General features: G+C 40.7%; 2 protein-coding genes across 2 annotated transcripts in view; one reads left to right on the forward strand and one right to left on the reverse strand.

The window, feature by feature from the left end:
- The window catches only part of LOC137433773 (protein disulfide-isomerase A5), a 489,740-nt gene that overhangs the window by 209,451 nt on the left and 256,790 nt on the right, over positions 1–23,499 (reverse strand). The window lies entirely within an intron of this gene.
- Positions 1–23,499, forward strand: part of LOC137433371 (protein lifeguard 3) — a 79,563-nt gene that overhangs the window by 3,286 nt on the left and 52,778 nt on the right. Inside the window, exons 2-5 of the mRNA XM_068125698.2 lie at positions 16,258–16,320; positions 22,146–22,210; positions 22,988–23,041; positions 23,255–23,305. Coding sequence (XP_067981799.2) covers positions 16,258–16,320; positions 22,146–22,210; positions 22,988–23,041; positions 23,255–23,305 — 233 coding nt within the window. The remainder of the gene's footprint in view (positions 1–16,257; positions 16,321–22,145; positions 22,211–22,987; positions 23,042–23,254; positions 23,306–23,499) is intronic.

A 23,499-nucleotide genomic window follows, 5' to 3' on the forward strand; every position in this document is an offset into this window, starting at 1 on the left:
CCATCACCTCCCTCACCTCAAACGGCCACACGGCTGACTCGGCGCGTGAAAAAGCTGAATGCCTCAACTCTGTGTTTGCCTCTAAATCTTGTGTCCCAAACCCATCCCTCTCTGTACCCACCGTACCCAGTCGTACCCAGCTGCTCCTGGACTCTGTGTCCTTTCCTCCTGACAAGGTGGAAAAGTTTCTGTCAACCCTCGACTCTGATTCTGCAACTGGACCTGACGGCATCAGCCCACGGGTCCTAAAATCTTGTTCTTCCGCTCTTTCACTCCCTCTCTCTGTTCTCTTCACACTCTCTTTTGCTCAAGGTCATCTGCCACCTGCTTGGAAATCTGCCAACATCACCGCTTTGCACAAAAAGGTGCAAAAACAGATCCCAGCAACTACAGACCAATCAGCCTTCTCCCAATTATCAGCAAAGTCATGGAATCCATCATTGCTTCAGATATGAAATCTTTCCTCTTCTCCAATGGCTTGATCTCTGATCATCAATTTGGTTTCAGACCTGGTCACTCTACTCTGGACATGCTGCTACTGCTTTCTCAGCAATGGATGGAGGTCCTAAATGCCAAACAGGAAATTAGAGCTGTCTCCCTTGACATATCACGTGCCTTCGATACGGTCTGGCACCCCGCTCTGCTCACCAAACTCTCCTCTGTTGGTATCCATGGAAATCTCCACGCATGGCTGGCGGACTTCCTCTCTAGTCGTAGTCAACGTGTGGCCCTGAATGGGTTTCTCTCATCCCCTCTTCCTGTTCAGGCTGGAGTTCCCCAAGGCAGTGTTCTGGGCCCTGTGCTTTTTCTGGTCTTCATCAATGATCTCTCCGACTCTCTTGAAAGTCCTCTCTATCTCTTTGCTGATGACTCTACTCTCTGTCGCTCCATTCTTCATCCCTCAGATCGGCAGTCTGCAGCCTCCTCACTCTCTGCAGACCTGGACAAAATCACAGACTGGGCAAACAAGTGGAACATGTCTTTCAATCCTGACAAATCTCACACTCTTACGATGTCTCTCCGAAAAGACCGACTGGACAACCCTCCCATCTACTTTCTGAATAATCCTCTCCAAGAATTTCTGTCACTCAAACTTTTGGGTCTCACTATCTGCCATGATCTTTCCTAGGAAAACCACATTTCAAATCTGGCCTCCAAAGCCAGTCGCCGACTGGGCATCCTCCGTCGCGCGAAGTCCTTCCTTGGCACACCTGAGCTCCTCACCACGTACAAGGCTTTCATCTGCAGCTCAATGGAATACTGCTCTCCCCTCTGGGCTGGTGCTCCTGCCTCACACCTGGCTTTGTCTTCACGCTGTTGAAAGCAAAGCTTTCAGAATTATTGGAATCTCCCGTGATGAAGCTAACTCCAAGGGCCACTCACTCACTCACCGCAGACAGGTTGGTGGTCTTTCCGTCTTCTACCGACTCCTTTCTGGCCTTTCCCCCCCAGCTCTCTCTGGGCTCTGTCCCGCAAATATTCCTACAGGTCGCACAAGATCTGCCTGCAACCCTCTTATGGTTAAACTGCCAAAATCAAGACTTTCTGCTCACCTTCACTCCTTCATTCCTCTTTTCTCCCACCTCTGGAACAAACTCCCTCACTCTCTTCAATCCCACTCCACCCTCCAGGAACAGCTGTTCACCACCATCTCTTATCTTCCCCCATCCAAAACCTTGATCTTTTCTACCCCCGATAATTTCACTCCAATTCCACTTTTTGAAATACCAACTTCTGTCCTGGAAGTCGTTGGTGTCCTTGGGTTTTATACTTCTCCCACCCCCCCCCCTTCCCACGCCTCCTCCCCCCAAGCCCTCTCCCTCCCACACATCTCCCACACATCTCCCTGCTCTTAAATGTTGTGTGCTCTCAAGTGTTTGTGTGCTTCCCATTCTCTTGTCTTCCGCTCCCTCTTTTTATATATTTTGTTTGTCTTGTTGATTTGTTTGTGAAGTAAATGTCAGCTCTTTCACGAGCCTCGATTCGGTATACAAAAAAAAAAAAAGAAAAAAAAAAAGAAGTAACTCATCACGAACCCAGGAACAGCTCTAACGATGCTATTGAATGTTCAGGAAATCTTCATGAGTTTCTCACACGAACTCTGTATAACCTACAATGGCGGACGTTATATGTACCTGCCAGGTGGAGTTTGTGTGTGTGTGTGTGTGTGTGTGTGTGTGTGTGTGTGTGTGTGTGTGTGTGTATATGTATGTGTGTATATGTGTGTGTGTGCGTATACGAGGTGTGTTCAAAAAGTATGCGACCTTAATTTGTCGTGCGTAAACAAAAGAAGCGAGGGAGGCGTTTATTGGTGCACGTATGTAGGCGATCCTAATGCGCACGCGTGAATTTTTTCCCACCTGCAGAAGCTATCATTCGACGGCGAGGACATGTAAGCGAGCGCCGTCGGATTTTCGTTTTTGACAAAATGACGGAAAAACTTGAACAACGCTACTGCATCAAATTTTGTGTAAAGCTTGGCGATTCCCAAGTGGAAACGATCCGCAAGATTCAACAGGCCTTCGGGGACGAAGCAATGAGCACCACACAGATAAAGGAGTGGTACAACCGCTTCAAAGATGGCCGCACATCAGTGGAGAGTGAAGCACGTTCGGGTAGGCCCTCAACATCCCGAAATGAGATCGTCATTGCCCACCTCGTATATGTATATGTATATACAATATACATATATATGTACGTGTGTATATATATAATTATATAGGTGTGTGTGTGTGTGTGTGTGTGTGTGTGTGTGTGTGTGTGTGTGTGTGTGTGTGTGTGTGTGTGTGTGTGTGTGTGTGTGTGTGTGTGTGTGTGTGTGTGTGTGTGTGTGTGTGTGTGTGTGTGTGTGTGTGTGTGTGTGTGTGTGTGTGAGAGAGAGAGAGAGACATTTCTCCTTCATGCTGGATCTAAACCACAATCTGTTACATTTCTCTTTCATGCTGGATCTAAACCACAATCTGTAACATTTCTCCTTCATGCTGGATCTAAACCACAATCTGTAACATTTATCTTTCATGCTGGATCTAAACCACAATCTGTAACATTTCTCTTTCATGCTGGATCTAAACCACAATCTGTAACATTTCTCTTTCATGCTGGATCTAAACCACAATCTGTAACATTTCTCTTTCATGCTGGATCTAAACCACAAACTGTTACATTTCTCTTTCATGCTGGATCTAAACCACAATCTGTAACATTTCTCTTTCATGCTGGATCTAAACCACAATCTGTAACATTTCTCTTTCATGCTGGATCTAAACCACAATCTGTAACATTTCTCTTTCATGCTGGATCTAAACCACAATCTGTAACATTTCTCTTTCATGCTGGATCTAAACCACAAACTGTTACATTTCTCTTTCATGCTGGATCGAAACCACAATCTGTAACATTTCTCTTTCATGCTGGATCTAAACCACAATCTGTAACATTTCTCCTTCATGCTGGATCTAAACCACAATCTAACATTTCTCCTTCATGCTGGATCTAAACCACAATCTGTAACATTTATCTTTCATGCTGGATCTAAACCACAATCTGTAACATTTCTCTTTCATGCTGGATCTAAACCACAATCTGTAACATTTCTCCTTCATGCTGGATCTAAACCACAATCTGTAACATTTCTCCTTCATGCTGGATCTAAACCACAATCTGTTACATTTCTCCTTCATGCTGGATCTAAACCACAATCTGTTACATTTCTCTTTCATGCTGGATCTAAACCACAATCTAACATTTCTCCTTCATGCTGGATCTAAACCACAATCTGTAACATTTATCTTTCATGCTGGATCTAAACCACAATCTGTAACATTTCTCCTTCATGCTGGATCTAAACCACAATCTGTAACATTTCTCCTTCATGCTGGATCTAAACCACAATCTGTAACATTTATCTTTCATGCTGGATCTAAACCACAATCTGTTACATTTCTCTTTCATGCTGGATCTAAACCACAATCTGTAACATTTCTCTTTCATGCTGGATCTAAATCACCATCTGTAACATTTCTCTTTCATGCTGGATCTAAACCACAATCTGTTACATTTCTCTTTCATGCTGGATCTAAACCACAATCTTACATTTCTCTTTCATGCTGGATCTAAACCACAATCTGTAACATTTCTCTTTCATGCTGGATCTAAACCACAATCTAACATTTCTCCTTCATGCTGGATCTAAACCACAATCTGTAACATTTATCTTTCATGCTGGATCTAAACCACAATCTGTAACATTTCTCCTTCATGCTGGATCTAAACCACAATCTGTAACATTTCTCCTTCATGCTGGATCTAAACCACAATATGTTACATTTCTCCTTCATGCTGGATCTAAACCACAATCTGTAACATTTATCTTTCATGCTGGATCTAAACCACAATCTGTTACATTTCTCTTTCATGCTGGATCTAAACCACAATCTGTAACATTTCTCTTTCATGCTGGATCTAAATCACCATCTGTAACATTTCTCTTTCATGCTGGATCTAAACCACAATCTGTTACATTTCTCTTTCATGCTGGATCTAAACCACAATCTGTTACATTTCTCTTTCATGCTGGATCTAAACCACAATCTGTAACATTTCTCTTTCATGCTGGATCTAAATCACAATCTGTAACATTTCTCTTTCATGCTGGATCTAAACCACAATCTGTAACATTTCTCTTTCATGCTGGATCTAAACCACAATCTGTAACATTTCTCTTTCATGCTGGATCTAAATCACAATCTGTTACATTTCTCTTTTATGCTGGATCTAAACCACAATCTGTTACATTTCTCTTTCATGCTGGATCTAAACCACAATCTGTTACATTTCTCTTTCATGCTGGATCTAAACCACAATCTGTAACATTTCTCTTTCATGCTGGATCTAAATCACAATCTGTAACATTTCTCTTTTATGCTGGATCTAAACCACAATCTGTTACATTTCTCTTTCATGCTGGATCTAAACCACAATCTGTAACATTTATCTTTCATGCTGGATCTAAACCACAATCTGTAACATTTCTCTTTCATGCTGGATCTAAACCACAATCTGTTACATTTCTCTTTCATGCTGGATCTAAACCACAATTTGTAACATTTCTCCTTCATGCTGGATCTAAACCACAATCTGTAACATTTCTCTTTCATGCTGGATCTAAACCACAATCTGTAACATTTCTCTTTCATGCTGGATCTAAACCACAATCTGTAACATTTCTCTTTCATGCTGGATCTAAATCACAATCTGTTACATTTCTCTTTTATGCTGGATCTAAACCACAATCTGTTACATTTCTCTTTCATGCTGGATCTAAACCACAATCTGTTACATTTCTCTTTCATGCTGGATCTAAACCACAATCTGTAACATTTCTCTTTCATGCTGGATCTAAATCACAATCTGTAACATTTCTCTTTTATGCTGGATCTAAACCACAATCTGTTACATTTCTCTTTCATGCTGGATCTAAACCACAATCTGTAACATTTATCTTTCATGCTGGATCTAAACCACAATCTGTAACATTTCTCTTTCATGCTGGATCTAAACCACAATCTGTTACATTTCTCTTTCATGCTGGATCTAAACCACAATTTGTAACATTTCTCCTTCATGCTGGATCTAAACCACAATCTGTAACATTTATCTTTCATGCTGGATCTAAACCACAATCTGTAACATTTATCTTTCATGCTGGATCTAAACCACAATCTAACATTTCTCCTTCATGCTGGATCTAAACCACAATGTGTAACATTTATCTTTCATGCTGGATCTAAACCACAATCTAACATTTCTCTTTCATGCTGGATCTAAACCACAATCTGTAACATTTCTCCTTCATGCTGGATCTAAACCACAATCTGTAACATTGATCTTTCATGCTGGATCTAAACCACAATCTGTAACATTTCTCTTTCATGCTGGATCTAAACCACAATCTGTAACATTTCTCTTTCATGCTGGATCTAAACCACAATCTGTTACATTTCTCTTTCATGCTGGATCTAAACCACAATCTGTAACATTTCTCTTTCATGCTGGATCTAAACCACAATCTGTTACATTTCTCTTTCATGCTGGATCTAAACCACAATCTGTTACATTTCTCTTTCATGCTGGATCTAAACCACAATCTGTTACATTTCTCTTTCATGCTAGATCTAAACCACAATCTGTTACATTTCTCTTTCATGCTGGATCTAAACCACAATCTGTTACATTTCTCTTTCATGCTGGATCTAAACCACAATCTGTTACATTTCTCTTTCATGCTGGATCTAAACCACAATCTGTTACATTTCTCTTTCATGCTAGATCTAAACCACAATCTGTTACATTTCTCTTTCATGCTGGATCTAAACCACAATCTGTAACATTTATCTTTCATGCTGGATCTAAACCACAATCTGTTACATTTCTCTTTCATGCTGGATCTAAACCACAATCTGTAACATTTATCTTTCATGCTGGATCTAAACCACAATCTGTTACATTTCTCTTTCATGCTGGATCTAAACCACAATCTGTAACATTTATCTTTCATGCTGGATCTAAACCACAATCTGTAACATTTCTCCTTCATGCTGGATCTAAACCACAATCTGTAACATTTCTCCTTCATGCTGGATCTAAACCACAATCTGTTACATTTCTCGTTCATGCTGGATCTAAACCACAATCTGTTACATTTCTCTTTCATGCTGGATCTAAACCACAATCTGTAACATTTATCTTTCATGCTGGATCTAAACCACAATCTGTAACATTTCTCCTTCATGCTGGATCTAAACCACAATGTGTAACATTTATCTTTCATGCTGGATCTAAACCACAATCTAACATTTCTCTTTCATGCTGGATCTAAACCACAATCTGTAACATTTCTCCTTCATGCTGGATCTAAACCACAATCTGTAACATTGATCTTTCATGCTGGATCTAAACCACAATCTGTAACATTTCTCTTTCATGCTGGATCTAAACCACAATCTGTAACATTTCTCTTTCATGCTGGATCTAAACCACAATCTGTTACATTTCTCTTTCATGCTGGATCTAAACCACAATCTGTAACATTTCTCTTTCATGCTGGATCTAAACCACAATCTGTTACATTTCTCTTTCATGCTGGATCTAAACCACAATCTGTTACATTTCTCTTTCATGCTGGATCTAAACCACAATCTGTTACATTTCTCTTTCATGCTAGATCTAAACCACAATCTGTTACATTTCTCTTTCATGCTGGATCTAAACCACAATCGGTTACATTTCTCTTTCATGCTGGATCTAAACCACAATCTGTTACATTTCTCTTTCATGCTGGATCTAAACCACAATCTGTTACATTTCTCTTTCATGCTAGATCTAAACCACAATCTGTTACATTTCTCTTTCATGCTGGATCTAAACCACAATCTGTAACATTTATCTTTCATGCTGGATCTAAACCACAATCTGTAACATTTCTCTTTCATGCTGGATCTAAACCACAATCTGTAACATTTCTCTTTCATGCTGGATCTAAACCACATTCTGTAACATTTCTCTTTCATGCTGGATCTAAACCACAATCTGTTACATTTCTCTTTCATGCTGGATCTAAACCACAATCTGTAACATTTCTCTTTCATGCTGGATCTAAACCACAATCTGTAACATTTCTCTTTCATGCTGGATCTAAACCACAATCTGTAACATTTATCTTTCATGCTGGATCTAAACCACAATCTAACATTTCTCTTTCATGCTGGATCTAAACCACAATCTGTAACATTTCTCTTTCATGCTGGATCTAAACCACAATCTGTTACATTTCTCTTTCATGCTGGATCTAAACCATAATCTGTAACATTTCTCTTTCATGCTGGATCTAAACCACAATCTGTAACATTTATCTTTCATGCTGGATCTAAACCACAATCTGTAACATTTCTCTTTTATGCTGGATCTAAACCACAATCTGTAACATTTCTCTTTCATGCTGGATCTAAACCACAATCTGTTACATTTTCTTTCATGCTGGATCTAAACCACAATCTGTAACATTTATCTTTCATGCTGGATCTAAACCACAATCTGTAACATTTCTCTTTCATGCTGGATCTAAACCACAATCTGTAACATTTCTCTTTCATGCTGGATCTAAACCACAATCTGTTACATTTCTCTTTCATGCTGGATCTAAACCACAATCTGTAACATTTATCTTTCATGCTGGATCTAAACCACAATCTGTAACATTTCTCTTTCATGCTGGATCTAAGCCACAATCTGTAACATTTCTCTTTCATGCTGGATCTAAACCACAATCTGTAACATTTCTCTTTCATGCTGGATCTAAACCACAATCTGTAACATTTCTCTTTCATGCTGGATCTAAACCACAATCTGTAACATTTCTCTTTCATGCTGGATCTAAACCACAATCTGTAACATTTCTCTTTCATGCTGGATCTAAACCACAATCTGTAACATTTCTCTTTCATGCTGGATCTAAACCACAATCTGTAACATTTCTCTTTCATGCTGGATCTAAACCACAATCTGTAACATTTCTCTTTCATGCTGGATCTAAACCACAATCTGAAACATTTCTCTTTCATGCTGGATCTAAACCACAAACTGTTACATTTCTCTTTCATGCTGGATCGAAACCACAATCTGTAACATTTCTCTTTCATGCTGGATCTAAACCACAATCTGTAACATTTCTCCTTCATGCTGGATCTAAACCACAATCTAACATTTCTCCTTCATGCTGGATCTAAACCACAATCTGTAACATTTATCTTTCATGCTGGATCTAAACCACAATCTGTAACATTTCTCTTTCATGCTGGATCTAAACCACAATCTGTAACATTTCTCCTTCATGCTGGATCTAAACCACAATCTGTAACATTTCTCCTTCATGCTGGATCTAAACCACAATCTGTTACATTTCTCCTTCATGCTGGATCTAAACCACAATCTGTAACATTTATCTTTCATGCTGGATCTAAACCACAATCTGTTACAATTCTCTTTCATGCTGGATCTAAACCACAATCTGTAACATTTCTCTTTCATGCTGGATCTAAATCACCATCTGTAACATTTCTCTTTCATGCTGGATCTAAACCACAATCTGTTACATTTCTTTCATGCTGGATCTAAACCACAATCTGTTACATTTCTCTTTCATGCTGGATCTAAACCACAATCTGTAACATTTCTCTTTCATGCTGGATCTAAACCACAATCTGTAACATTTCTCTTTCATGCTGGATCTAAACCACAATCTGTAACATTTCTCTTTCATGCTGGATCTAAACCACAATCTGTAACATTTCTCTTTCATGCTGGATCTAAATCACAATCTGTAACATTTCTCTTTCATGCTGGATCTAAACCACAATCTGTAACATTTCTCTTTCATGCTGGATCTAAACCACAATCTGTAACATTTCTCTTTCATGCTGGATCTAAATCACAATCTGTTACATTTCTCTTTTATGCTGGATCTAAACCACAATCTGTTACATTTCTCTTTCATGCTGGATCTAAACCACAATCTGTTACATTTCTCTTTCATGCTGGATCTAAACCACAATCTGTTACATTTCTCTTTCATGCTGGATCTAAACCACAATCTGTAACATTTCTCTTTCATGCTGGATCTAAATCACAATCTGTAACATTTCTCTTTTATGCTTGATCTAAACCACAATCTGTTACATTTCTCTTTCATGCTGGATCTAAACCACAATCTGTAACATTTATCTTTCATGCTGGATCTAAACCACAATCTGTAACATTTCTCTTTCATGCTGGATCTAAACCACAATCTGTTACATTTCTCTTTCATGCTGGATCTAAACCACAATTTGTAACATTTCTCCTTCATGCTGGATCTAAACCACAATCTGTAACATTTATCTTTCATGCTGGATCTAAACCACAATCTGTAACATTTACCTTTCATGCTGGATCTAAACCACAATCTGTAACATTTCTCCTTCATGCTGGATCTAAACCACAATGTGTAACATTTATCTTTCATGCTGGATCTAAACCACAATCTGTAACATTTATCTTTCATGCTGGATCTAAACCACAATCTAACATTTCTCTTTCATGCTGGATCTAAACCACAATCTGTAACATTTCTCCTTCATGCTGGATCTAAACCACAATCTGTAACATTGATCTTTCATGCTGGATCTAAACCACAATCTGTAACATTTCTCTTTCATGCTGGATCTAAACCACAATCTAACATTTCTCTTTCATGCTGGATCTAAACCACAATCTGTTACATTTCTCTTTCATGCTGGATCTAAACCACAATCTGTAACATTTCTCTTTCATGCTGGATCTAAACCACAATCTGTTACATTTCTCTTTCATGCTGGATCTAAACCACAATCTGTTACATTTCTCTTTCATGCTGGATCTAAACCACAATCTGTTACATTTCTCTTTCATGCTAGATCTAAACCACAATCTGTTACATTTCTCTTTCATGCTGGATCTAAACCACAATCTGTTACATTTCTCTTTCATGCTGGATCTAAACCACAATCTGTTACATTTCTCTTTCATGCTGGATCTAAACCACAATCTGTTACATTTCTCTTTCATGCTAGATCTAAACCACAATCTGTTACATTTCTCTTTCATGCTGGATCTAAACCACAATCTGTAACATTTATCTTTCATGCTGGATCTAAACCACAATCTGTAACATTTCTCTTTCATGCTGGATCTAAACCACAATCTGTAACATTTCTCTTTCATGCTGGATCTAAACCACATTCTGTAACATTTCTCTTTCATGCTGGATCTAAACCACAATCTGTTACATTTCTCTTTCATGCTGGATCTAAACCACAATCTGTAACATTTCTCTTTCATGCTGGATCTAAACCACAATCTGTAACTTTTCTCTTTCATGCTGGATCTAAACCACAATCTGTAACATTTATCTTTCATGCTGGATCTAAACCACAATCTAACATTTCTCTTTCATGCTGGATCTAAACCACAATCTGTAACATTTCTCTTTCATGCTGGATCTAAACCACAATCTGTTACATTTCTCTTTCATGCTGGATCTAAACCATAATCTGTAACATTTCTCTTTCATGCTGGATCTAAACCACAATCTGTAACATTTATCTTTCATGCTGGATCTAAACCACAATCTGTAACATTTCTCTTTCATGCTGGATCTAAACCACAATCTGTAACATTTCTCTTTCATGCTGGATCTAAACCACAATCTGTTACATTTCTCTTTCATGCTGGATCTAAACCACAATCTGTAACATTTATCTTTCATGCTGGATCTAAACCACAATCTGTAACATTTCTCTTTCATGCTGGATCTAAACCACAATCTGTAACATTTATCTTTCATGCTGGATCTAAACCACAATCTGTAACATTTCTCTTTCATGCTGGATCTAAACCACAATCTGTAACATTTCTCTTTCATGCTGGATCTAAACCACAATCTGTAACATTTATCTTTCATGCTGGATCTAAACCACAATCTAACATTTCTCTTTCATGCTGGATCTAAACCACAATCTGTAACATTTATCTTTCATGCTGGATCTAAACCACAATCTGTAACATTTCTCTTTCATGCTGGATCTAAACCACAATCTGTAACATTTCTCTTTCATGCTGGATCTAAACCACAATCTGTAACATTTATCTTTCATGCTGGATCTAAACCACAATCTAACATTTCTCTTTCATGCTGGATCTAAACCACAATCTGTAACATTTATCTTTCATGCTGGATCTAAACCACAATCTGTAACATTTCTCTTTCATGCTGGATCTAAACCACAATCTGTAACATTTCTCTTTCATGCTGGATCTAAACCACAATCTGTTACATTTCTCTTTCATGCTGGATCTAAACCACAATCTGTTACATTTCTCTTTCATGCTGGATCTAAACCACAATCTGTAACATTTCTCTTTCATGCTGGATCTAAACCACAATCTGTAACATTGATCTTTCATGCTGGATCTAAACCACAATCTGTAACATTTCTCTTTCATGCTGGATCTGAACCACAATCTGTTACATTTCTCTTTCATGCTGGATCTAAACCACAATCTGTAACATTTCTCTTTCATGCTGGATCTAAACCACAATCTGTTACATTTCTCTTTCATGCTGGATCTAAACCACAATCTGTTACATTTCTCTTTCATGCTGGATCTAAACCACAATCTGTAACATTTATCTTTCATGCTGGATCTAAACCACAATCTGTAACATTTCTCTTTCATGCTGGATCTAAACCACAATCTGTTACATTTCTCTTTCATGCTGGATCTAAACCACAATCTGTTACATTTCTCTTTCATGCTGGATCTAAACCACAATCTGTTACATTTCTCTTTCATGCTGGATCTAAACCACAATCTGTTACATTTCTCTTTCATGCTGGATCTAAACCACAATCTGTTACATTTCTCTTTCATGCTGGATCTAAACCACAATCTGTAACATTTCTCTTTCATGCTGGATCTAAACCACAATCTGTTACATTTCTCTTTCATGCTGGATCTAAACCACAATCTGTTACATTTCTCTTTCATGCTGGATCTAAACCACAATCTGTAACATTTCTCTTTCATGCTGGATCTAAACCACAATCTGTAACATTTCTCTTTCATGCTGGATCTAAGCCACAATCTGTAACATTTCTCTTTCATGCTGGATCTAAACCACAATCTGTAACATTTCTCTTTCATGCTGGATCTAAACCACAATCTGTAACATTTCTCTTTCATGCTGGATCTAAACCACAATCTGTAACATTTCTCTTTCATGCTGGATCTAAACCACAATCTGTTACATTTCTCTTTCATGCTGGATCTAAACCACAATCTGTAACATTTCTCTTTCATGCTGGATCTAAACCACAATGTGTAACATTTATCTTTCATGCTGGATCTAAACCACAATGTGTAACATTTATCTTTCATGCTGGATCTAAACCACAATCTGTAACATTTCGCTTCTGTGCTGCTTGGAAAAACTACCCCAGGCTCTCCTGGAAAATTTGAAAGGTTTTCCACATGATCCAATTTTAAATGATTCTCTCCTCTTTGCAAAGATTTGATTCATCGCAAAAGTGAGTCACGACTGAGTCCCGCCACATGGCGGCCATATTTATCGATGCTTCAACACGTGGATCGCATTCAATCGCAGCGAGCGAGCTTCCAGTTATTTTGTTTGGAACCATCGAGCATTTTCAAGCCAATTTGACGTCACGCTTTGGGTGCTCTCTACCCCACACCTTGTTCAACACCATTTACGTATTCTGTGAAATGGAGGACTGAGGACTGTGATAGGAATGGAGGACTGTGAAACTCCGCCGTAAAACTCACACTTTCCCGTAAAACTCACCATCTGCCATAAAGTCTGTGTTGTGGATTGCATGGGACACGAAAATGCGTAATTTACAAAGGAAAAGGGCACAGAACGGTCTGCTGATGCAATCATTAAGGTTCACAGGTGGTCATACAGGTAACTATTAAAAAGAGAATTCTAAATTGACCTTTCCATACACCACCGTATCCGTATGGCGTTTGCATACTATTGTTGAAGCATTCCATGCAGTACCTCCTGCCAATGAAATAGATGTGATCATGTGACCCCTCTCTCTAGAAGGCATCTATTCATTGAGCTTACACAGGGTAGGGAGGTGTGTGGGAGGGAAGAAATTGGAAATGCCAACATTGATACAACCCAAATCCACCTTTTTCAAATTCCGTTTTCTTTCCTGAAAGTCCCTGCACCATTTTGTTTATCCCACGTACTCCGCCCCAACCCGCTCCCTTCCACAGATCTCCCGATGTCCCGGTTCTCCTACTGTTGTTGTGCTTCCCTTTCTCTCTCCCCCTCTTGTCTCCCACTCCCTTTATTGTGTTGTATGTGTCAGGTCTTACATGAGCCTTGACTTAGTATGCAAAAAATACAAAAGTAATTGAGTAAAGGAACAGAATGGAATAGGATAGGAATGGAGGTAGCTCTTTATTGTTTATGGATAGGTATGGAGTAAATTGAGGAAAAGAGGAGAATGGATGACAGGAGGAGAAGGAAAGTAGTTGAGTGGAGTTTGATATAGAAGGGGAGGAAAATTGGGGGTTACAGGAGTATGGGGAAAGAATAGAAGAGATTGGGCAGAGGAAAAGAAGGGAAAGAAAAATTCTGTCATGTTGGCATCGAAAACTCTTTGATGCCAACATGACTGAAGGGAAACATGAAGAGCGCATACCGCCATCAGGCTGAACACTTCACGTTTTGTATCCACTGATGGGTCAGATCCGCATCTGGACTTGAATCGAAACATAATCGGTTTGTTCTGGCATCTAATGAACTCTTTCACATACTTTGTCATAGCTCGGCCATAACTTTTTGAGTTATCCTGTTCACAATCCATAACTTTTTGAGATATTCTGTTCAAAATGCAAAACCTTTTTGAGATATCCTGTTCACAATCCATAACTTTTTGAGATATTCTGTTCAAAATGCAAAACTTTTGAGATATCCTGTTCACAATCTATAACTTTTTGAGATATTCTGTTCAAAATGCAAAACTTTTTGAGATATCATGCTCTATGTCGTTTTTGATTCCATCTCTCAATGGTGAAGAATCAATTTTAAAATTCTCAGATCTGGATCTTCACTAAAAATCTAATAATTTCGTCCTCGTCACATCCACCTGTCCACCAAGCTTTGTCCAAATCAATCCACAACTTTTTGAGATATCCTGCTCACAGACAGACAGACATAGAAGTGACCATATAACCTCCGTCCACCTTCAGTGGTGCAGGTAATGATTAAAATAATAATTGGAATAATAATTAATTTTTTTGTTACTTTCCAGATATAAGAAATATTTGTTGATACTTTATTTACTTTTATACACTATACGGTGAGCTAAAAATCGTTGTTGCTTGTTTTGTTTTTGAACTCGTTGCTGTTCCAATTTTGAATCTTCTTTTAGATTGGTCTTAAATAAGAGAGAGGGAGGAAGTTGGGGGGCGACGGTTGTTTGCGTTGACGCCAGTGCTGGCTTCACCTTTACTTGTGACCGTTACATTACCACCTATGAAGGAGTGAGTGTGGGGTGTGTGCCCTCGTTCCCCCATGTTTATTGGGACCATTACATCGTCGGGCTTCCCAAAGGCGGGGCCCTAAGCCCCAATTTCCTCGCTGCCTTCACTGCCGAAGCTGCTGTGTTTGTCATGAGCTGAAAATAGATCGCAGCAGTTCTCCTTCATGGTGGTGTTTATTATAGTTGTTTTGAAACAATGTATAGTAGCCATCTATGCCCTCAAACCAAGAGTCTCTTCCCTCAGATGAATATAGCTGTGGTACAGACAAGACAACTTGAGATTGAAGCTTTACATGGAAACTTTAAAACTCGATAATCTCTCACCTAATTAATGCAAACTTATAAACATTCACATATGTGTTCCTTTTCCCATGTGACCTTCATGTGTCGCCCTTTAATGTCACCCACACACGTCATAACTACTAATACAGTGCATAGTTTTCTATACATTGCACATACGAAATCAATGTCCGATGAAACTCCATCGTACCTACCTCTCTAGGTCGAAAGGTGATCATCATGGCATTAGTGGTGTCTGTGAGCTAGGTAGGTCACCGGCATCGCACCCTACGGCCTACACTGTACTAGATGCCAAGGAGGCTGAAGCTTAAGGGCACTTGGTCCTCTATCAACTGATAGGCAATTTTCCAACACCTTTCACCTGCTTGGACACCTCTTACCTCTTTCTCAAATACTTTTGCTGTTTCAAAGGAACTTGTATGTGTGTTTCAACTTGGTATGCCGCTTCGATTATCGAACTCCTTCAGTGCTCTGTGACATGTTCAAGCATGTGCTCCCAATTCACATGAGTGTACACTTTCTAAAGTATGAACCATGTGTCATGGAAGGCCAACGCAGGGTTACTTTGAATACCGTTCATTCTGCATGTAATGCGCACCTTGTATGAGACTGAGCAACGGAAGCTGAAGGTATGATCTCTCTTCAGATATTTTTGAAGTGGATGAATCTGTTCGGGATGAAAGGCAACGTCATGTTACTGTTTGAATTGTTTTGCATGATTTAACCCTCCTTATGGGTTGTTGTTTCATGAACCGAGCTGCAACATCTCTCATTGTCCCTGCTTTTCTCCACTTCCTTGCCTCTCCAGATGCCTGACATCGCTGCGGAAGGCTGGACCGACAAGAGTGTGCGGCAAAATTTCATCAAGAAGGTGTGTTCGTGTTTTATCCTATTTGAGCATTAACATTATGTGGTTATATATTAATGACGTATTTGTCAAAGGGGCACAGTGACTGGCACTGTGGTTGAGATGACGCGTTTCTCGAGTCGAGGGTAATGGAGGACATCCAAGACTGAAGGAGAGGTCCATAAAAAGGACTTACCTTAGTGACTTACCTTAGCCTTAGTGACTGCAATTTCCAGTCGGCCTCTCTTTACCAAACACAAGTCATCCGCTGCACGGACGAGGATAGGCCATGGATGGGGGAGCTGAGAAGGATTCATAATTGAGATCATTGATGAAGATCAGGAATAGGAGTGGGCCCAGAAACTGATCGGGGAACTTTAACCTTAACAGGGAGATGAAAGGATTCCAGATTGCCACACATTCGCTACGAGAGTAGAGGAAGTCAGTAAGACATGTGTGGAGTTGGACTTGGATGGTAGAGAGTTTGGAGAGTAAGGCGGGTTGCCACACTGTATCAAAAACATGACATATGTCCAGAGAGACGACCCACATCTCATGTCTGACATTGAGGGCGTCCATCCGTTGTTGGGAGAGTCGAAGCAGCACGTCCGAGGTGGAGTGACCTGGGCTGAGCCCAAATTGGTGATCTGAGATTAGGTTGCTGGAGAAAAGGAAGGATTTCATACAAACTGCGATGATGGATTCCATGAACTTGCTGATGATTGCAAGTAAGCCGATAGGTCTGTAGTTGAGGGGATGAGTGTTTGCACTTTTATGTAATGTAGTGTAAATATGAATCCACCACTATGATTCTCATGGATACTCTCGTGCAGGTAAAGAACACCAAGTGTTTGCGACTTATGCTCGGGTTTCCCGTTACCTGAATTAGGTGTGAGGAAGGAACACATGGATGTAGAACTGCAACAAATTGTGTCTCCCATCTGCTTCCAGAATTATTTGTTAAACGAGACCTTGTCCCGAGTAAAGTTTTTCTTTTTCTTTACAAGAGCGAGGCTCATGGAAGAGCGAGGCTCATGGAAGAGCGAGGGTGAATTGAAAGTGGGGTAGTGGGGCAACAATTGAGCACAACTGGTAAGGGGGAAAGGCAGGAAGTGGTGAAATCAGCACGATTGGGTTAGGAGAGGTTAACGGAGGTTACAAAGATCATGGGGTAGAATGGGGGATGACAGGTGATGGCGGTGCACTGCCTGCTTGAAGTCCTGGAGGGCAGAGTGAGACAGAACGGCCTCTGGAATGTGGTTCCATAGACAGGAGAAATGAGGAATAGAAGAGTTGAGGTGTGCAGTCTACCTGGATTTTGCAAGTTTAACCAGCGGTGTTACTGGAAGAGCGTTTGTCAGATTTATTGACACAAAATAATTTGTGATTATCCATCTTTCTGGGAAAGAATAGCAAATGCGATAATCATCGTCCCAAGGTTGGAGTTGTCGAACGAACAACAGGTGCTGCTGAACACCTGTTTTACTCCTTTGACCAACCATTGGAAAAGATGCAGTTTCTGGAACTACTGATCCTTACGATCAGTCACAACCTACCTTGGGATGGAGCAGATCTCCCAAATGGCCTCGACCATGTCACCTGTTATAAATTACCTCCTCCACCAAAAGTGGCCGGAAGTTATGTTTTGGCCCCTGTCTGTCTGTGTATTTGTCTGTGAGCAGTATTTCTTAAAAACTTGTGGACGGATTCAAACGAAACTTGGTGGACAGGTGAGGTGTGTGACGAGGACGAATTTATTCGATTTTGGTTCAGATCCGATTCTAGATCTGGTCTATCAGTGGGATACAAAACGTAAACTGATCAGCCTGGCGGAGGTATGCACTCTACCGTGTGCTGTCCCAGTTGTATATGAAACGTACATAATAAGAATATATTAACTGCGCATATACTCCTCAAGCCTAAAATTGGTGGTTTCTGTTTTAGTGTTTTGCAAATTAAATAATGATCTGATCGACTGATTCGGTTTGTGTTTAATCTATTACACATTAGCAGGAGTACCCGGAGTTGCCCGGTGATGTTCTAATCCTGTTGGCATTTCGAAAAAAATCAATTTGGATATTTGTTTTTTTTCAAAAAATTTGGTTGGTACTAAAAACACTTCCCAACACCCACTAAGGAACATTTATCTATCTATAATTCCAGTAATCTCTGTACGTTTGTACGTTTGTACGTTTGTCTGTCTGTGACCGCTGTTTCTCGACAACCACGGGTCCGATATACTTTTCACTTGCCAGGTATATTGCTGGGGACCCGAGGATGTGCCTTTTCAAGGTTTCATATTAATCGGACAATTACTTACCGAGCTATGTCCAAAAAACGATTCAACCAATCAGAGAGCAGCGAACGATCGCGTGTGCCGGCGTTGCGAATGGACCAAACCATTCCATGTAAATAGAGGGGGGGGGGTTCTGTGGTCGTTGCGAATGGACGAAACCATTTCATGTAAATAGAGGGGGGGGGATTGTCACTGTACTCGCAAGCCGTTCGCCGTTCGCTTTGGCGTTGCGAATGGACCAAACCATTTCATGTAAATAGAGGGGGGGATATAATTTTAGATAGATATATAGTACGGGCATATATATAGTACGGGCATGCCCTAGTATTTAAAACTAGCCGAAACCCGTGGAACATCCACGGAAGGGAGGATGTGGTGTATGGATAGAGTGTACCATTATGGATGGCATAGGGGATTTGCTTGTCCGAGTAAGAGTTAGGAAGAAAGATGAGAATGAAGAGTGCGTATATGAACAACGGTCGCCGACACGGGCACAAACGCATGCTCTGGATTGTCCACTCAGTGGACGGCTTGCTTTCGCCTTCGCCTGTCCAATCGGCGGGCGGCTCGCTTCGCCTTCGCCCAGCTGACGCCAATACGATGGCGTCGTAAGATGGCGTCGTATCGGCAGTTAATCGGATGCTTTTGGGCCCCAACGTCGGCTAATTCAGATTTTTCGAGTATGGCTGTACGTGATAAACAAAGAGCGCGGTTCGTAGATCGTAAATCCATTAGTGCCGTGGGCATCGGGTCACTGGGTGCAGCGTAAAAGGGATAACAAAGTCGAGTCCTTACGCTATTATTATATAGAATATAGATAATAGTATATAAAAAACACACACACTAATCAGGGATAATTTAATATTATTTTTCATAGCGACAAAAGTTCAGACACTTTTGAGAGATTTTTTTTAAATCCCCCTAAAAACCTTTTTTTTGGGGGATAGTTATACAAAAAAATTTGCCCAAAACTCTCTGGCACTCACACGCAACCTCTGAAAGTTTGAGGAAGATCCGTTCAGCCATCTCTGAGAAAAATGGCGATGCACACACACAGAGACACACACACAGAGACACACACAGAGACACACACAGAGACGCACACAAACACACACAGACACACACACAGAGACACACACAAACACACACACAAACACAGACACACAGATACACATGCACACACACATGCACACACACATGCACACACACACACACACACACACACACACACACACACACACACACACACACACAGAAACACACACACACACACACAGACACACACACACACACACACACACACACACACACAGACACACAAGCACACACACACACCCACACAGACACACACAAGCACATACACACACACAACACGCACACACAGACACACACACACACACACACACACACACACAGACACACACACACACAAACGTCTCTCTTATATTATATACCCTGCAAAAAAAGAAACGCAAAAGTGATTTTAGATGTATATTTTATATATCATATAAATAAATCAACAGATGGTAATCGATTGTTCAAAATTGGCAAACATCATTCCCATTGACCCAGGTTCCGTATGGCACACATGGAACAGGAGATTTTCAAGGTGAAGGTCATCTGTACTCAATATCTTGTATGGCCACCATTAGAGTCCAAAACCGACCGGCATCGCGTCCCATGGAAGCAATCAGATCCCGAATTGTGGCCTGGTGAATGTTCACCCACTCTGCCTGCAGTGCTTGTGCCAACTGTCGGAGGTTCCGTGGTTGTTGCTGACGTGCTCGCAGTCGTTGATCCAGTGCATCCCATAAATGTTCGATTGGGTTTAAATCTGGAGACCTGGAGGGCCATGGCAGGACCTGGATGTTGCGATTCCTCAAAAAGGCTGTTGTCAGTCTTGCCGAGTGAGGTCGGGCGTTGTCTTGCTGGAAAATGACGTTCGCTTGTTGCATAATGGAAAGGACGTGTGGCCGAAGAACCTCATCCGCGAGTCGTGGCATGTTTTCGCTGTTCACTTGCTGCAAGATTGTGATGGCGTGCAAATGAAAACCCAACGTTTTTATAGCCCCACAAGTGATGTTGCACGTGCATGTCATGTTGGTGCGTTTCGGTGCCAGGCTCTCACGTGGTTGTGCTTTTGCGATTGTTCCATCTTTTCGCCAAATTTCTGCAGTACCTCATTCTCTCCACGCAAATCAATCCCAATCCATGCAGAAATGACCAATTCATTTTTGGTATTAATTTTGTATGGATATCGGCAACACCCTGTCAGATATTTACGATTTTACTACTTTTGCGTTTCTTTTTTTTGCAGGGTATATATTAAATTTATGCTCCAAACAAAGTATCATATTTGGTGATTTTCTTTCCTCCACAGCGTCTAAGGCTCATGGAAGAGTTTGTACAGACAGACATACGATGCTGGAAAAGGACATTGTGAGATATTGGTGTACTTTTACATGAATAACCTCAACAGACATTGAAACCTCCTCACCATGTGTACCACTGTAAACCACTGCAGGTAGCCATGCCACCTTGAAGTGTGCCCATTGCACTGTGACAATCCCTGATTTGTCGCCACGGTCTAGGTGCACCAGACACCTTAGCTTCTATACTGTCCTTGTACCAAACATCCATTCCATGTGTCTAAATGTGAAGATAGGTCTGCCAAGAGTGATCACCTGGTCTACACCTAATTAATCAAATTGACACTTGTAAAGGTTACTATGGTCAACAATGGCCCAGAGAGGCATAGAATGGTGTGTGTAGGATAGATCATGGATGCGCACAGGTGAGAGCGTGACGTAGTGATGGGCAGTGAATTTGGAAGAATGAAAGGACGAGACAAACAAAAGAGAGAATTCCACAATCGGGGAATAAGGGGACAAATGAATGCAGGTTTGTAACGAGACTTAACTTTGTGAGGGTGAGCAGGTGAGTGGTTATTGAAGAGCGTGTGGGCGTTATGGGTGTCTTGGGGAGGATAGAATAAGGAGAGGGCGAGAGAGGCAAGGCCAGATGTAAACATGTGTAAAATAGAGAGCCCACCAACTTTCCACCATTGGGAGGGTAATGGTGTCGGGGAATCGTGCACATGTCTGGAGATCCCAGTGGTGTGGAAGGTTTGGTTTTCGACCACCTCAAGAGGAGCGAGGTGGAAAGCGGGAGCACCAGTCCAGAGCGGGAAGCCATACTACATGGAGCTTCATTTGAAATCCTTTTACACCATGATGAGCTTGGTGTGGCTCAGGAATACCTTGGCTATCCCGAGAATGCCCAGTCAGTGGTGGACCTTTAATGCCTGGTGATATGACTCCATGAAAACTTTATGGTAAAGATAAGGCCGAGGATTTCCAGGGACCGTCTTGGCAAATCTCCCACAAACACACCTTGTCTCTCTGTAAGGATCATCAAAATGAAATGTTTTTTTTTACTGGGTTGATAAACTTGAGATCATAAATCAATGTTATAATCAAGAAGATTGCCATAAATCACAATGAATGCTGATTTTCTGCTGCAAGTACAGCACTAGTTTTGTCTTGTCCTCCAGGTGTACACCATCGTGCTTGCGCAACTTGTCTTCACCACCATTATCGTGGCCATCTGCACCTTTGTGTAAGTTTTTACAACTCTCTCAACGTGTCTTACCCCGGATTTGTCAGGTCTCCCGAGTTGTTGTCAGCATACGAGGTCGGATAGGTTAAACCCATGAATAGATATATATATGGGAACATTACATTCCCAGATCAGGAATCGAACCCAGGTCCTCTGGATAGGTTAAACCCATAAATAGATATATATGGGAAAATTACATTCCCAGACCAGGAATCGAAACCAGGTCCTCTGGATAGGTTAAACCCATAAATATATATATATGGGAAAATTACATTCCCAGACCAGGAATCGAACTCAGATCCTCTGGATAGGTTAAACCCATATATAGATATATATATGGGAACATTACATTCCCAGACCAGGGATCGAACCCAGGTCCTCTGGATAGGTTAAACCCATAAATAGATATATATGGGAAATTTACATTCCCAGACCAGGAATCGAACCCAGGTCCTCTGGAAAAGCGTACCAGTGCTCCGCCATGGGCGACCCGCCCAGATAGCTCAGATGGCAGAGCACTGGTACACCTATCCAGAGAACCTGGGTTCGATTCCTGGTCTGGGAATGTAATTTTCCCACATAAATCAGTTAATTATTTAATCTCGTTCATTAGTGTAAACCCATAAATGTAATTATCCAAAAGTTGTGTCGAAACAATGTTACTTTTCCTTTTCAACGTCTTTACTAGGCCTTCCTTGATTGAAAATGGCAACTGCATGGATGAATTGTTGACATGAGAAAGAACTGTCAACCTTTATTTACACTTTTTGTTTACAGTGATGAGGTTGGGAATTTTGTCCGAGCCCATCCGGTGGTGTACTACGTGTCCTAGTGAGTATATTATTCCATGTGTACAGATTTTTTATTACAACTTAGTCACTCAGTTCTTTACATTGACATCGATAGCAAAATGATCGCTGAGGGTGACATTATCGACCCTCCGCATTCACAACATACCTGGTAACCTAGCATTGCAGGTGCATTGTTAACAAACTTGTTGACCTGTGATCTAATGAGAGGATTGGATTTTCTCCATCTCCACAGTGGAGTGTTCATCGCATTGTACTTGCTGATGGCGTGTGTTCCTAAAGTCAGGTAAGCCAGGTCGTTTACACATTTTTATTGTATTATGACCCTGAACTTTTTGATGATTATTTTATTTTAATTGATAATTTTGACACTTGACTGAGGAGTTGAACCCTGGGGTGTGCCAAAGCCTAAGCCAGGCCCATGAGAGGAAGAGTGCGATTAAGACGCACAACAACAGAAACAAGAAAGAGCAATCAGAG

The sequence above is a fragment of the Myxine glutinosa genome, chromosome 10 (assembly GCF_964187855.1).
Source record: "Myxine glutinosa chromosome 10, kmMyxGlut1.1, whole genome shotgun sequence".
NCBI lineage: Eukaryota > Metazoa > Chordata > Myxini > Myxiniformes > Myxinidae > Myxine > Myxine glutinosa.